This window comes from Mytilus edulis, chromosome 6, assembly GCF_963676685.1.
Source record: "Mytilus edulis chromosome 6, xbMytEdul2.2, whole genome shotgun sequence".
NCBI classification, from domain to species: Eukaryota; Metazoa; Mollusca; class Bivalvia; order Mytilida; family Mytilidae; genus Mytilus; species Mytilus edulis.
Genome location: NC_092349.1, coordinates 19,538,606 through 19,556,738, shown reverse-complemented (window position 1 = coordinate 19,556,738; position 18,133 = coordinate 19,538,606). Strand labels below are relative to the sequence as shown.

The 18,133-nt window shown below is 34.4% G+C and overlaps 1 protein-coding gene across 1 annotated transcript in view; it reads right to left on the bottom strand.

Annotated features, from left to right (window-relative positions):
- Positions 1–1,332: 1,332 nt before the first annotated feature.
- Positions 1,333–18,133, bottom strand: part of LOC139527316 (organic cation transporter protein-like) — a 30,389-nt gene continuing 13,588 nt past the window's right edge. The window contains exons 5-10 of the mRNA XM_071322677.1: positions 15,237–15,408; positions 4,995–5,216; positions 3,923–4,149; positions 3,395–3,576; positions 2,547–2,698; positions 1,333–1,494 (exon numbers count right to left, since the gene is read on the bottom strand). Of these exons, the coding sequence (XP_071178778.1) occupies positions 1,410–1,494; positions 2,547–2,698; positions 3,395–3,576; positions 3,923–4,149; positions 4,995–5,216; positions 15,237–15,408 (1,040 nt within the window). The 3' untranslated portion in view covers positions 1,333–1,409. The remainder of the gene's footprint in view (positions 1,495–2,546; positions 2,699–3,394; positions 3,577–3,922; positions 4,150–4,994; positions 5,217–15,236; positions 15,409–18,133) is intronic.

The following is an 18,133-nucleotide window of genomic DNA, read 5'->3' as shown; positions in this document are numbered from 1 at the left end:
GACGAGGCCCGTTTTTGGCGTATTGAATTTTAAACCGGATGCCTTTTGTTATCTATTAATCATGTGTTTCTTTGTATAATACGTTCTCCTATTTATGTGTATTGTAGTCCTGTAATATTATGTTGTCATTTCAATGTTATATTTAACATTCATTTGCCATTAAAGTGCGAGGTATGGCATGCCACAAAACCAGGTTCAACCCACCATTTTTATCTTTAAAAATGTCCTGTACCAAGTCAGGAAAATGGCCATTATTATATTATAGTTCGTTTCTGTGTGAGTAACATTTTAACGTTGTGTTTCCGTTGTGTCGTTTGTTTTCTCTTATATTTGAGTGTGAATTCACATTACTATAAGACGTGTCACGGTACTTTTCTATCCCAAATTCATGTATTTGGTTTTGATGTTATATTTGTTATTCTCATCGGATTTTGTCTAATGCTTAGTCCGTTTCTGTGTATGTTACATTTTAATGTTGTGTCGTTGTTCTCCTCTTATATTTAATGCGTTTCCCTCAGTTTTAGTTTGTTACCCCAATTTTATTTTTGTCCATAGATTTACGAGTTTTGAACAGCGGTATACTACTGTTGCCTTTATGTAATTATACCCCCGTAAAACAGTGGGGGTATACTGTTTTACCTCTGTCTGTCCGTCCATCCGTCAGTTCGTCCCTCCGTCCCATGAATATTTTTCATCGCATCTTTCTCAGGAACTACATTACAAGGATTTCTGAAATTTGGTTTCAGGGTTTATATGAGTCATCTATACCGTGTGATGCGCTTTCAAATTCAACAACTTCCTGCTTACCTTATACTTTTAGCGGGGCGGGGTATCATAAGTGAGCAGTAGCTCACAGACTCATTTGTTGAACTCATTTCATAAGTAACAGACGCGGTTATGTGTGAATATGATTTAGGAAAAAAATCTTCACCGTGGATGTTAACATGTTATTTCTCCTATGTCTTGTATTACTGGGATGTTCAAAAGGTTTTTATTTATTTTTTCGATATATCTGTCATTTTGAAATAAAGTTACTATTGCGATCATGCTTGTTCGATAAGGGTCATCAAACGTTTAATGGAAGCCGATTGTATCAGGTTTTCAAAGATTGATAGCAATCGGCCCTTGACAACATTTTTGAAAAATAAAATGTTTTGAGTTTTCGGTATAACGATATAAGGCATGTCCCATGAAAAATGAGGTCACAAACCATAATTTTCCAAGTGTGTGAGATGGGTTAATTACAATATCACAAATTCTTCTAAAAAAATCCTAAAGATGAATATTACCAAGTGAGGTTTTATTTGACACAGTACTTTAAAAGAGAGAAAATTCAAGATTGAAGAAAAAAATTTAATGAACGACAATGGATGCCAAATTCTTGAAATGATCTCATTGTGCCATGTGAGTTAAAAGTAAGTTATTCCATTCTGAGACTCGTTATTCACGGAACTCTTTTCTCCACCGTCTGATTTCTGTGAATTTTGTTCAGTCCTGCAAACAAACAGAAATAACAGGAAATATGTATTATGTATATCAAAAATGTGTATGATTAAATTAGCAAATAAGTAACCAGGAGTCAAAATTGTCATGATAAAGTTTGTTCTGTTCGGAAATCGTTTAGTGACGTCACATTCTTTTGTTTATTTCTTTCTTCGAGTTCGAAAATTCTCAATTCCAGCTTGACAATTCTTATTATTATTATTAACTAATATTTCTTAATATGAAAAAAGAGATAACCAAAGGACAAAGATGTAAACAATTCACCGTTTCAGAATCTAATGCATTCTGGGTAATATTTTCAAAAGTGTACACCAAAGCGTGGTGATTGGTTTAAAACGTCCTAAACAATCGAAATTCAACCAATGACGTAACGTTATTTTCATTTTGGGGTACGGACAATGCAATTACCCATAGTCCTTTAGATTCTGAAACGGCCAATTGTTAGGCACCCGACGGTATTCATATGAGCCAAACTATTTTCGGATAGTAAGAAATAAAAATTCCGTGATGAAAAAAAAAATCAAATCAGAACACCAACGGCCTTAGTTATACTACAACATGTACCAATATAACAGAGAAAAAAAACAATTGATAACAATTGGATGACAGACTCCTGGCAAGGGACAGGCACATAAAGAATGTGACGGTGTTTAAAATATTTGTGAGTGTTCAGCCATCCCACTAGTCTTGGAAAGGGGAAAAGACCAACATAATCAAAAACCTGTAAATATCTCAGATGGAAATGGCTTGAATCATGGGATTGGTTCTTGCATACAAATCATATATCAAAAAGACAATTAAAAGGCAAAAAGTAGCGATCCTAGAGTCGCAAAGAAAAAAAGGCTGAAAGCTAGTTCACAACCTAATTGGGGACATCAAAGGTTTTCACTTCTATTAGAGGGTCGTTAGTGATTTTGTTATTTCTTTTTTATTTGATGCTTTTAAAACTGTTAGTCTTCGTTATCGTGATCAAAGAGTTTAAGAAAAAGAACAGTGTACCTATCGGTGAATGCAATTATCATTTTTAAATGAAGTCATTTTACCTGTTGATATTTATGGCATCATTTACGTATTCTGGAAGGATAATGTCTGTGGTTTCTGGAAGGTACAGTGACAACATGCCTCCTGTCAATCCAACAACTCCATATACAATAAGTGGCAGTGCACTCCCAAACTTTGATGGAATAAGTGTTCCCTAAATGAAATAAGTTATTCAATAACAGGCATTATATTGCTATAATGGTTTGAAAACCCCCACACCTAAAAAGATGTTTTCATGCAATTGATAAAGCACAAAGAAACAGAAAACAAAAAGAGTCTACGTACTTCTAGACTTCTTCAAAAAAATTAGTTTATGTTCCGAAAGCACTATTCTCACCTTTTATTGAGCGTTTCTGGTGCAATTGAATGCGATCAGGACAAACATTTTATCAGTCGAAAGTTCTAACTTCTCTGGGGGTTTTCCTTTTGTTTATTTATTTATTTTATATTTAAAGCTTTTATACTCTATTTAGGCATTTTTTTTTTTTTTTGCTCAAAATATTTTCATACTGCTTTGGACGTCTATTTGATTAAAATGTATTTCACTGAGTTTCACTGAAATTCATCACTGGTTTGAAGATTTCTGGAGTTACAAATCAATTAACAAAACTAACATTAAACACTCGATTCGCTAAGGGTGAGAGGGTATTGCACCACAAGTACATACACAAGTTATCAAAATAAGATCAAAATATACAACCATCAAAACTTGATTACACATTACGAAAGGTAAACCAGCTTTCCGACAGCCACTGATGCCCTTTTTATTTTGATTATTTCTGGAGACAAAACATGTGTTTAACTAGGTGTTGTTTTTACATTCAGAATAAAACAGCTGTTGCTTCCTTACCAACTCAGCGATGTACGCTGATGAGATAGCTCCAAGGCGTCCTGTCATGCTGGCGAACCCTAGTGATGATGCCCTCAGTACAGTAGGGAAAAGTTCGGCGGTAAACATATAAACAACAAAGAAAGCGATTGATACAAAAAATTTCCCAATCATAGCTAGGCTGGTTGTTAGCCAAGTTTGTGCTGAAAAAAAAAGATTTTGAAATAATTGAAACGTAAATCAAACTTTTTAGCAAAATGAAATACATGATAACAAATCAAAACCTTTTTTTCAACACAATTTTTATGTTTATTTTTATTCATAACAAAATTGTTTTCCCGTTTAAAAACTGAATTTTTGTTCATAGTATTCCAACATAAAAATTCACCTTAGAGTGATTTGCTCATCAAAGTCTATTTTGAATTTCTATACCATACACTCCCTTAACACCGGTTTTCCAAAATTTTGCTTCTTAAAGATTCTCGGTAAAAGATAATCTAGGAAGACGTCTAATTGCGTAAGTGATATATATGTTTTACTTTTACTCACATTCGTTAGCGTATAAATACGTGAAAATTGTACTTGTACACGTGACCCCACCAAGAATCATTACAGTGCAAAATAACTTCTTTCTTCCAATTTTATTTGCTGTATACCAACAAAACAATATTGCCAAAAGTTCAGCAGACGAGGACGCAGCATAATTCACAAACAAGTCACCACCAAATTTGGCCACGTTCATGGATATACCATAATAGACCAAATTAAGAGCAAACCTGAAAGTTCAAATATAATATGTATCACATAACAATCTAACTGATCTGAGATTGATTGTTTGTTGGTTGCTTAACGTCCAGTGGCAAATAACTGATCTGAGAATATTCGTTCATCTTTTATATGCAAGGGTAATGACCAGGAGTCCTACTCTTCTCCCTTGGCAGATTGAGTTAAAATTTCGGATTCACGAGGTAATGATTTCCAACGGTCGCAGTTGTAACTGGCTGCATCCAATCGAAATGCGCATTTAAGATGATCACGTGTAACTGCAGAAAATGTAAATACATATAAAAAAGAAGATGTGGTATGAATGCCAATGAGACAACTCTTCACACGAGACCAAATGACACAGAAATTAACAACTATAGGTTACCGTACAGCCATTTTCAAATTCCAATAGAACATGGGAAGTACGGGTGTGACGTCACAAACAAATTACAAGGTTTAATAATTGTATGTGTTAACAACGCCAGATGTCGAAATGGACTTTTTTGTGGTTTTTTTGCTTGCTTGCAAATAAATAAAATCATTTTAAGAGTAAGTGTACAGGTTTTAATTCAGTTTTTAATCGTAAAACAGTTGGTTTTCTAGAACGTTTGTGTATCATCAAAATAAATTAAAAACTGCTTCCTATCGAACGTACAATGTATCTTATAGATCCGCTCCGAAGTACAAAAGTTAGTTCAGAATTTTCCTATTTAACATGGGTGTGGATTATATTTGACAACATACTTTCACTCAGTATAAAGATCTTGACAATTTAAATATAATGTCAAAATGAGCATAGAGCATGGTATAATATATATATATATATATATATGTTGTTTTAAAATCACATACATACCAGTTCAAACTAACGATGGTTAATCTCCACAGCAAAGACTTGGATTTTATCAATTCTTTTAAAAATTGTGTAAATGTAGCTGTGCGTTCGTCTTTAATCGTTATGTCTTTCACTGACAGAGAAAGAGTCATTTTGTTCACCTTGGCAACGGTTTTGAGAGACTGCATTGCTTCTTCCATTTTTCCTCGACTTATAAGCCATCTTGGGGATTCATCTAGGAAGCTGAAATAACAAAACAAAGGGCTGTACTCAACGAGTATACTTCTGAATAAAATAAAATTGGAGTTTCCTTCAGCGACCCAAAACATAAAAAGTGGTCGAAATACGATCTTAGCCAAATCATGTTTTTGTGTTGTATAAAATTATTGAAGAAATGATACCAAATCCTAGGCTTAAACAATAAACGTAATTTACGTACATGTATACATGGTACATTATTAAGTCAAGGATTTTGTAAACACAAATCAATTAAAACTTTTCCTAAATTCTTTCATAGATGCAAGGATTTGGATAGGTAGTTTGGCAGTACGTGTATACATAGATACAATTATTTAAATAGGTAGTTTGGCTATACGTGTAGACATAGATACAAGGATTTGGATAGGTAGTTTGGCTGTACGTGTAGACATAGATACAAGGATTTGGATAGGTAGTTTTGATGTATGTGTAGACATAGATACATGTACAAGGATTTGGATAGGTAGTTTGACTGTACGTGAAGAGATAGATACAAAGATTTGGATAGGTAGTTTGGATGTACGTGTACACATATATACCAGGATTTGGATAGGTAGTTTGGCTGTACGTGTAGACATTGATACAAGGATTTGGATAGGTAATTTGGTTGTACGTGTAGACATAGATACATGTACAAGGATTTGGATAGGTAGTTTGGATGTACGTGTATACATAGATACAAGGATTTGGATAGGTAGTTTGGCTGTACGTGTAGACAAAGATACAAAGATTTGGATAGGTAGTTTGGATGTACTTATAGACATAAATACAATTATTTAAATAGGTAGTTTGGCTGTACGTGTAGACATTGATACAATGATTTGGATAGGTAGTTTGACTGTACGTGAAGACATAGATACAAAGATTTGGATAGGTAGTTTGGCTGTACGTATTGACATAGACACAAGGATTTGGATAGGTAGTTTCGCTGTACGTGTAGACATAGATACAGAGATTTAAATAGGTAGTTTGGATGTACGTGTAGACATAGATACACAGATTTGGATATGTAGTTTGGCTGTACGTGTAGACATAGATACAAAGATTTGGATAGGTAGTTTGGCTGTACGTATAAACATAGATACAAGGATTTGGATAGGTAGTTTGGCTGTACGTATAAACATAGATACAATTATTTGGATAGGTAGTTTAGATGTACGTATAGATATAGGTACAATGATTTGGATAGGTAGTTTGACTTACGTGAAGACATAGATACAGGGATTTGGATAGGTAGTTTGGCTGAACGTATAGACATAGATACAAGGATTTGGATAGGTAGTTTGGATGTACGTGTATACATAGATACAAGGATTTGGATAGGTAGTTTGGCTGTACGTGTAGACATAGATACAAAGATTTGGATAGATAGTTTGGATGTACGTATAGACATAGATACAAGGATTTGGATAGGTAGTTTGGCTGTACGTGTAGACATTGATACAATTATTTAAATAGGTAGTTTGGCTGTACGTGTAGACATTGATACAATGATTTGGATAGGTAGTTTGACTGTACGTGAAGACATAGATACAAGGATTTGGATAGGTAGTTTGGCTGTACGTATAGACATTCATACAAGGATTTGGATAGGTAGTTTGGATGTTCGTGTATACATAGATACAAGGATTTGGATAGGTAGTTTGGCTGTACGTGTAGACATAGATACAAAGATTTGAATAGGTAGTTTGGATGTACGTATAGACATAGATACAATTATTTAAATAGGTAGTTTGGCTGTACGTGTAGACATTGATACAATGATTTTGATAGGTAGTTTGACTGTACGTGTAGACATAGATACAAGGATTTGGATAGGTAGTTTGGCTGTACGTATAGACATTCATACAAGGATTTGGATAGGTAGTTTGGATGTACGTGTATACATAGATACAAGGATTTGGATAGGTAGTTTGGCTGTACGTGTAGACATAGATACAAAGATTTGAATAGGTAGTTTGGATGTACGTATAGACATAGATACAATTATTTAAATAGGTAGTTTGGCTGTACGTGTAGACATTGATACAATTATTTAAATAGGTAGTTTGGCTGTACGTGAAGACATAGATACAAGGATTTGGATAGGTAGTTTGGCTGTACGTATAGACATAGATACAAGGATTTGGATAGGTAGTTTGGCTGTACGTGTATACATTGATACAAGGATTTGGATAGGTAGTTTGGCTGTACATGTATACATAGATACAAGGATTTGGATAGGTAGTTTGGCTGTACGTGTAAACATTTATACAAGGATTTGGATAGGTAGTTTGGCTGTACGTGTAGACATAGATACACAGATTTGGATAGGTAGTTTGGATGTACGTATAGACATAGATACAAGGATTTGGATAGGTAGTTTGGATGTACGTATAGACATAGATACAATTATTTAAATAGGTAGTTTGGCTGTACGTGTAGACATTGATACAATGATTTGGATTGGTAGTTTGGATGTACGGGTAGACATAGATACAAGGATTTGGATAGGTAGTTTAGCTGTACGTGAAGACATAGATACAAGGATTTGGATAGGTAATTTGGATGTACGTGTAGACATAGATACACAGATTTGGATAGGTAGTTTAGATGTACGTATAGACATAGATACAAAGATTTGAATAGGTAGTTTGGATGTACGTATAGACATAGATACAATTATTTAAATAGGTAGTTTGGCTGTACGTGTAGACATAGATCCAATGATTTGGATAGGTAGTTTGGATGTACGTGTAGACATAGATACAAGGATTTCGATAGGTAGTTTGGCTGTACGTGTAGACATAGATACAAGGATTTGAATAGGTAGTTTGGATGTACGTATAGACATAAGCTACAAGGATTTGGATAGGTAGTATGGCCGTGAGTGTAGACATTGATACAAGGATTTGGATAGGTAGTTTGGCTGTACGTGTAGACATAGATACACAGATTTGGATAGGTAGTTTAGATGTACGTATAGACATAGATACAAGGATTTGGATAGGTAGTTTGGCTGTACGTGTAGACATTGATACAATTATTTAAATAGGTAGTTTAGCTGTACGTGTAGACATTGATACAATGATTTGGATAGGTAGTTTGACTGTACGTGAAGACATAGATAGAAGGATTTGGATAGGTAGTTTGGCTGTACGTATAGACATAGATACAAGGATTTGGATAGGTAGTTTGGATGTACGTGTATACATAGATACAAGGATTTGGATAGGTAGTTGGGCTGTACGTGTAGACATAGATACAAAGATTTGGATAGGTAGTTTGGATGTACGTATAGACATAGATACAATTATTTAAATAGGTAGTTTGGCTGTACGTGTAGACATTGATACAATGATTTGGATAGGTAGTTTGACTGTACGTGAAGACATAGATACAAGGATTTGGATAGGTAGTTTGGCTGTACGTATATACATAGATACAAGGATTTGCATAAGTAGATTGGCTGTACGTGTAGACATAGATACACAGATTTAAATAGGTAGTTTGGATGTACGTGTAGACATAGATACACAGATTTGGATAGGTAGTTTGGCTGTACGTAAAGACATAGATACAATTATTTGGATAGGTAGTTTAGATGTACGTATAGATATAGATACAATGATTTGGATAGGTAGTTTGGATGTACGTGTAGACATAGATACAAGGATTTGGATATGTAGTTTGGCTGTACGTGTAGACATTGATACAATGATTTGGATTGGTAGTTTGGATGTACGTGTAGACAGAGATACAAGGATTTGGATAGGTAGTTTAGCTGTACGTGAAGACATAGATACAAGGATTTGGATAGGTAATTTGGATGTACGTGTAGACATAGATACACAGATTTGGATAGGTAGTTTGGCTGTACGTGTAGACATAGATACAAGGATTTCGATAGGTAGTTTGGCTGTACGTGTAGACATCGATACAAGGATTTGGATAGGTAGTTTGGATGTACGTATAGACATAAGCTACAAGGATTTGGATAGGTAGTATGGCCGTGAGTGTAGACATTGATACAAGGATTTGGATAGGTTGTTTGGCTGTACGTGTAGACATAGATACACAGATTTGGATAGGTACATTGTAGTTTAGATGTACGTATAGACATAGATACAAGGATTTGGATAGGTAGTTTGGCTGTACGTGTAGACATTGATACAATTATTTAAATAGGTAGTTTAGCTGTACGTGTAGACATTGATACAATGATTTGGATAGGTAGTTTGACTGTACGTGAAGACATAGATAGAAGGATTTGGATAGGTAGTTTGGATGTACGTGTATACATAGATACAAGGATTTAGATAGGTAGTTGGGCTGTACGTGTAGACATAGATACAAAGATTTGGATAGGTAGTTTGGATGTACGTATAGACATAGATACAATTATTTAAATAGGTAGTTTGGCTGTACGTGTAGACATTGATACAATGATTTGGATAGGTAGTTTGACTGTACGTGAAGACATAGACACAAGGATTTGGATAGGTAGTTTGGCTGTACGTATATACATAGATACAAGGATTTGCATAAGTAGATTGGCTGTACGTGTAGACATAGATACACAGATTTAAATAGGTAGTTTGGATGTACGTGTAGACATAGATACACAGATTTGGATAGGTAGTTTGGCTGTACGTAAAGACATAGATACAATTATTTGGATAGGTAGTTTAGATGTACGTATAGATATAGATACAATGATTTGGATAGGTAGTTTGGATGTACGTGTAGACATAGATACAAGGATTTGGATAGGTAGTTTAGCTGTACGTGTAGACATAGATACAATGATTTGGATAGGTAGTTTGGCTGTACGTGTAGACATTGATACAATGATTTGGATTGGTCGTTTGGATGTACGTGTAGACATAGATACAAGGATTTGGATAGGTAGTTTAGCTGTACGTGAAGACATAGATACAGAGATTTGGATAGGTAGTTTAGCTGTACGTGTAGACATAGATACAATGATTTGGATAGGTAGTTTGGATGTACGTGTAGACATAGATACACAGATTTAGATAGGTAGTTTGGATGTACGTATAGACATAGCTACAAGGATTTGGATAGGTAGTATGGCCGTGAGTGTAGACATTGATACAAGGATTTGGATAGGTAGTTTGGCTGTACGTGTAGACATAGATACACAGATTTGGATAGGTAGTTTAGATGTACGTATAGACATAGATACACAGATTTGGATAGGTAGTTTAGATGTACGTATAGACATTGATACAATTATTCAAATAGGTAGTTTGGCTGTACGTGTAGACATTGATACAATGATTTGGATAGGTAGTTTGACTTACGTGAAGACATAGATACAAGGATTTGGATAGGTAGTTTGGCTGTACGTATAGACATAGATACAAGGATTTGGAAAGGTAGTTTGGATGTACGTGTATACATAGATACAAGGATTTGGATAGGTAGTTTGGCTGTACGTGTAGACATAGATACAAATATTTGGATAGGTAGTTTTGATGTACGTATAGACATAGATACAATTATTTAAATAGGTAGTTTGGCTGTACGTGTAGACATTGATACAATCATTTGGATAGGTAGTTTGACTGTATGTGAAGACATAGATACAAGGATTTGGATAGGTAGTTTGGCTGTACGTATAGACATAGATACAAGGATTTGGATAGGTAGTTTCGCTGTACGTGTACACATAGATACACAGATTTAAATAGGTAGTTTGGATGTACGTGTAGACATAGATACACAGATTTGGATAGGTAGTTTGGCTGTACGTATAGACATAGATACAATTATTTGGATAGATAGTTTGGATGTACGTATAGATATAGATCCAATGATTTGGATAGGTAGTGTGGATGTACGTGTAGACATAGATACAAGGATTTGGATAGGTAATTTAGCTGTACGTGTAGACATAGATACACAGATTTGGATTGGTAGTTTGGATGTACGTGTATACATAGATACAAGGATTTGGATAGGTAGTTTTGCTGTACGTGTAGACATTAATACAAGGATTTGGATAGGTAGTTTGGCTGTACGTGAAGACATAGATACAAGGATTTGGATAGGTAGTTTGGCTGTACGTGTAGACATAGATACAAGGATTTGGATAGGTAATTTAGCTGTACGTGTAGACATAGATACACAGATTTGGATTGGTAGTTTGGATGTACGTGTAGACATAGATACAAGGATTTGGATAGGTAGTTTTGCTGTACGTGTAGACATTAATACAAGGATTTGGATAGGTAGTTTGGCTGTACGTGTAGACATAGATACAATGATTTGGATATGTAGTTTGGCTGAACGTGTAGACATTAATACAAGGATTTGGATAAGTAGTTTGAATGTACGTGTAGACATAGATACATGTACAAGGATTTGGATAGGTAGTTTGGCTGTACGTGTAGACATAGATACAAGTACAAGGATTTGGATAGGTAGTTTGGCTGTACGTGTAGACATAGATACAAGGATTTTGATAGGTAGTTTGGCTGTACGTGAAGACATAGATACACAGATTTGGATAGGTAGATTGGCTGTACGTGTAGACATATATACAAGGATTTGGATAGGTAGTTTGGATGTACGTATAGACATAGATACACAGATTTGGATAGGTAGTTTAGATGTACGTATAGACATAGATACAAGGATTTGGATAGGTAGTTTGGATGTACGTGTAGACATATATAGATACATGTACAAGGATTTGGATAGGTAGTTTGGATGTACGTATAGACATAGATACAATTATTTAAATAGGTAGTTTAGCTGTACGTGTAGACATAGATACAAGGATTTGGATATTTAGTTTGGCTGTAAATGTAGACATTGATACAAGGATTTGGATAGGTAGTTTGGCTGTACGTGTAGACATTAAAGATTGTATATTTTGGCGTTAATATTGATTCACATATAGGGTCTTTGCATCAAAACTAAACACATTTATTCAAAAACCAGTTGTTGGCATGACACGGGTTATGTTCTTCTCATATATGTTATGATGGAATGATACTAAACCCCTAACGGGAAGGATTGTGCCTGATGTTCATATGATGAAATCATAATCTTTCAGTCAGTTTAATTGGAGTCTGGATAACTGCTAGTAGTCTGTTGTTATTTATGTATTATTGTCATTTTGTTTATTTTCTTTGATTAAATCTTCTGACATCAGACTCGGACTTCTCTTGAACTGAATTTTAATGTGCGTATTGTTATGCGTTTACTTTTCTACATTGGCTAGAGGTATAGAGGGAGGGTTGAGATCTCACAAACATGTTTAACCCCGCCGCATTTTTGCGCCTGTCCCAAGTCAGGAGCCACCTGTTGGTGACCTTCTGCTGTTGTTTTTTTTCTTTTTTTTCTATGTTCGGGTTGTTGTCTCTTTGGCACATTCCCCATTTCCATTCTCAATGTTATTGATACAAGGATTTGGATAGGTAGTTTGGCTGTACGTGTAAAGTTCGTAATAAAATCGGGTTATTACATCCTAATTTGTACAGTTTATGTGGAGCAGGATCTGCTTACCCTTCCGAAACACCTGAGATTACCTCTAATTTTTGGTGGGGTTCGTGTTGCTTATTCTTTAGTTTTCTATTTTGTGTCATATGTTAATGTTTGTCTTCTTTCATTTTGAGCCAGGCGTTGTCAGTTTAATGTTTTCGATTTATGAGTTTGACTGTCCCTATGGTATCTTTCATCCTTTTTTTATAGATCCCAAGAATTTAGTAACGATACCTGTAACCTTATTGATCTTTTGATTAATGTCATTTTAAAGGTTATCAATTTAACATTTAAATAAAATGTTTAAATATTGTTTTCATCGGTACTAACATTGATTTTGTTTTTGAAAAAAATAAAACCCAGCTAAATATATATTGCTAAATGTGTACAGTTATAAGTACTCATGATCATACATCCCGTTGATACTTTTTACTTATATTTGGCATTGAGGTCTTGCGTTTCTCCAACTGTTTATGACGTGTTTACACTACATCGGTTGGATGTGTACTAATTGATACTGCAGTCTAGGAGAACATTATTTATATATTAGTTGTAACTGGCTTTGAACTAGTTTTAAATCTATAAGTCGATACATGTATCTTGGCATTGCACAAGGTCATATTTTTCTCTGACTGTTTATGAAGTCTTTACACCAAATCCATTGGATGTTGGATGTGTACGGATGGATAAATTAGTCTTAGATGCATGAATTTTTTATTAGTTGTTAGTGGCTTTGAACTAGCTTTCCGTTAACTGCGAGTATACTCTCAGATCTGTTCCTAGTGTCTTTTTGTTGTTGGGATGTAGAAGTACCCGGCCACGTCCACTTGTATTTTTGTCCATCTGATGAGTTAAGCCTTTTTCAACTGATTTTTATAGTTCGTTCTTATGTTGTACTGTTATACCACTGCCCCAGGTTAGGGGAACGGTTGGGATCCCGCTAACATGTCTAACCCCGGCTCATTATGTATGTATGTGCCTGTCCTAAGTCAGGAGCCTGTAATTCAGTGGTTGTCGTTTGTTTTTATGTTACATATTTGTTTTTCGTTCATTTTTTATATATAAATAAGGCCGTTGGTTTTCTCGTTTGAATTGTTTTACATTATCATTTCGGGGCCTTTTATAGCTGACTATGCGGTATGGGCTTTGCTAATTGTTGAAGACCGTACGGTTACCTAAAGTTTTTAATTTCTGTGTCATTTTGGTCTCTTGTGGAGAGTTGTCTCATTCGCAATCATACCACATCTTCTTTTTTATATTAAGTAACTGCAAGTACTCTTATATCGGTTCTTTGTTTTTATTGTTTTTATTTTAGTTACTTTTTTTTTTGCATGAATCGATTTATTGAGATAAGCCATTTAGTTTTTGCAACTGATTTTTCCAGTGTATTCTTATATTGTGATACAACACCATTGTCCCAGGTTAGGGAAGGGTTAGACGCCTCCAAACATGTTCGACCCGCCATAGTTTGTATGTGCTACCAAGTCAGGACCCTGTAGTTCAGTGGTTGTCGTAGGTTCATATATGTCACATTTGTTTAATGTAAATTAGATTGTTATAAATTAGACAGTTAGTTTTCTTATTTTTCATGTCGGGTGACAAATAATTAAGTTTGGTGTATAATAATCTCATCAGCAATCTACCACATCTCCTTATGTTTATATTAGATCTCATCAGCAATCTACCACATCTCCTTATGTTTATATTCGATCTCATCAGCAATCTACCACATCTCCTTATGTTTATATTCGATCTCATCAGCAATCTACCACATCTCCTTATGTTTATATTAGATCTCATCAGCAATCTACCACATCTCCTAATGTTTATATTAGATCTCATCAGCAATCTACCACATCTCCTTATGTTTATATTAGATCTCATCAGCAATCTACCACATCTCCTTATGTTTATATTAGATCTCATCAGCAATCTACCACATATCCTTATGTTTATATTAGATCTCATCAGCAATCTACCACATCTCCTTATGTTTATATTAGATCAAATTATCGTTAATTAAGTCCTCGATTATGACATCACCGAACGAGACTTTTCATTGGATTAATAATGTACGATCAACATGACGGATGCCACGCGCAGAGCAGGAACTGCTTTCCCTCTCGGAGCACCTGAGTAAATCCCTGTTTTTTTTGTTTTGTTTTGTTGGGTTGGTTTTTTTTTGGGGGGGGGGGGGGGGTGCAAGTTGTTTTCGATGTCGTGTTTTGGGGAATTGTTCGTCTTTTCGTCGATTTCGGGTTTTTTTCGTGAGGTTGTCAGTTTTTCTTCAACTTTGAGTTTTTTATGCACCCTTTGTAGATTTTTATGCACCCTTTGTATTTTAATGCACCCTTCGTATTTTCCGTCTCTTTTTTTAAATACTCCAGTTTTCAAATATACGATATAAATTCATTTTCTTCTCTGTTATCTCTTATCAGTATCGAACAAATCTTAAAATTTAAAAAAAAAGCATATATTTATATATGAAATTTGGTAAATACATGTACTTACAAAATTACTATCAATGCAAATATACCAATTGGTACACCGATAGCCCACATTAGAAGTTTCCATTCTCGTATAAAATACACAAGAATCAAAAGTAAGTATAGACCAACACAAAATCCGAGATAAACACAAAACGAAGCAAACAGTCTCATTTTTGGTCCTACCAATTCTGTAACTATAAACAAAAGTATTTTCATTTTAAGATATATTTCACAGCTAGTGCATGCAAGAAATTGCCTACTAAAATCTTCTGCATAAACCTTAAATGATATAGCATAAACAACTCAAATATAAATGAAAATACACTTACATTGTAATTCACTAATCATAATCTTTAGTTAACAGTTTTTATCAACATTACTGCTGTGCTATTTGGGCAGTCAACTTGAATTGACTGTATAAATATTTGTAATATACAGTCACTGCATTACCTTATAATTCATTGGTTGTGACATTGGTAATGAAACTCCGTAGGGTTTTTGTTTATGTTATCAAAAATAAATACAGGTTCGCGGAATTTTTTCGTCATCGAGCCGCTTCAAATTCAAAATTGGTGTTTTTTTTACGAAATATTTCTTAAGAATTGAATGCTTCTTTTTGTAACTTCATTGGGGTGTAAAAGCGTTGACGAAGTACATTTTGTATGAGGCGCGGAAGCGCTTCATTCTAAAAATTTGCGCATGTTCAACGCTTTTACAACCCTATGAAGTTACAAAAAGAAGCATTCAATACTTATATAATTACATTTTTTAGCTAGGATCATGAAAACACGATTTTTATCAAGTTTTCATTTGATTTACATGTGCACTTTATTGTGGGACCTCGTTTCATCACAATTTATAAATTTTATTGTGTAATGAAATTGGTTAAGGAATAACGCGAGATTGCAGTGTATTCAATCAGAATAATGTATTATTATGAAACATACATCTAATGTAATTAATATATTTGGAACATTTGAATTAGTGGCAGTTTTAAAAATAGCAACCATTATAAACATAAGATAAGGAGAAATGGTACGGTTGCCACTGTGACAAATATCCAAATGAAGCGATTGCAGGTCACTGTACGACCTTCAAAAATTAGCAAAACCATACCTTATAGTCAGCTGCTGAAAGGCCCTGACATGAAAATATATGAAATAATTCAATCAGGCAAACAAAAACACTGGTATGATTTATGACCAAAAACAAAATATGACAGACAGCAAAGGACGACAACTTGAATAACTGACTTGGGACAGGCACATATATAAATAAATGTGGCGGGGTTAAACATGTTTGTGACTGCTCAACTCTTCCCTAATCTAGGACAGTGGTGTAACAGTACAACATAACGACAAACTGTAAAAATCAGTTGGAAATTGTTTGACTCATCAGATCAGCATGATGCATAAAAAATCAACTAACTTAACAAGAAAAAACACTAAGTAACGATCTCAGAGTACTCGTACTAGTACTGAAAGCTAGTTCAAAGCCAATAAAAACTAATAAATAAATCATGTAACCCAGACTAAAGTATCAATCAATACCAAAATATGATTATTGTCAATATAAGCGCTTTTTTGCGCCTGTCCCAAGTCAAGAGCATCTGGCCTTTGTTAGTCTTGTATGGTTTTTTAAATTTTAGTTCATTTATATGTTTTGGAGTTTAGTATGACGTCCATTTTCACTCAACTAGTACACATTTTTAGTTAGGGGCCAGCTGAAGCCCGCCTCTGGGTGCGGGATTTTTTCGCTGTTTTGAAGACACATTAGTGTCCTTCGGCTGTTTTCTGCTCTTTGGTCGGGTTGTTGTCTCTTTGACATATTCCCTATTTCCATTCTCAATTTTATAATAACAGGACGTATAGACTGTAAGTTCTCATAAATGTATAGCAATATTATGTTATACATGTATCGAAATATACATTTAATTTGTACTCGGCTCAAAACAGGATAGAAATGCTCGGCACAAGCCTTGTTTTCAACCTGTTTCTAAGTCTTATATACTTTTTTACATTCTAAAGTGTTGTTTTCGTTTTGTTTTTTGTTTTGTTTTTTTTTTTTTACAAGTATTAGACATGTTTCTATTGTTATAGAAGGTAGGTTAATTTGTGTATGTTTTTCTGGTATTATTAATCGGGTATTTCAACGAAAACATACATCGACGAACTTGCAGTTTGGTGTCAGCTTTTCCCTGCATGAAGGCTTCACTATCACATTAGAATAGGGAACAGCAATAGATACATTATTTCTAAGCGTTTGGTTTTGGTAAGTGCATGTTGGAATTGTGTTAAGTGCATTTTTCGTTTTCTGTGTATTTAGTGAATCTATCGTGTAGATCTAGAACACGGGTGTCATTCGGTATATCGAGCAAAATGATGGTGAAAGAATAAGTAACGGTGGTCAAGCATTACTATCGGATCGTGAAAGATCTGGTTTCGGACCGTGAATGTAATTAATTGTAATTCTACTTCAAAATCTGTGAAAAAAAATCTGCTGCATTTTCAAAAGGTTGAACAAATCTGAAAAAAATATGTCTGTCAAAATTAGTCCTTATTCCTACTAAGTTAAAAAAAACTAGTACTAATTTTAAAAAAACACAAAAGGCGACACACAATCCAATGAGAATCATTAAGAAAAGTCACGTTTTGTATCTATAGACACGGTGTTTGATTTAGTAAATGGTAACGTTACCCGACGTAGTTTTTCTATTATTTCAGCCGATTTCTGTACAGAACGTCAAAGCTTTGCACATTTTTAAATACAGCTGGCATTTTGATGTTTAACTATTTATTTAAAAAATAGACTGTTAAGGTTACTGATTATATGTTTTTGACATACAAACTTATTGAAATTATATAATTCAAATGATTGTCGTTGCCAAAGAATGTCAATTCTTGCAAAATATATATCTTC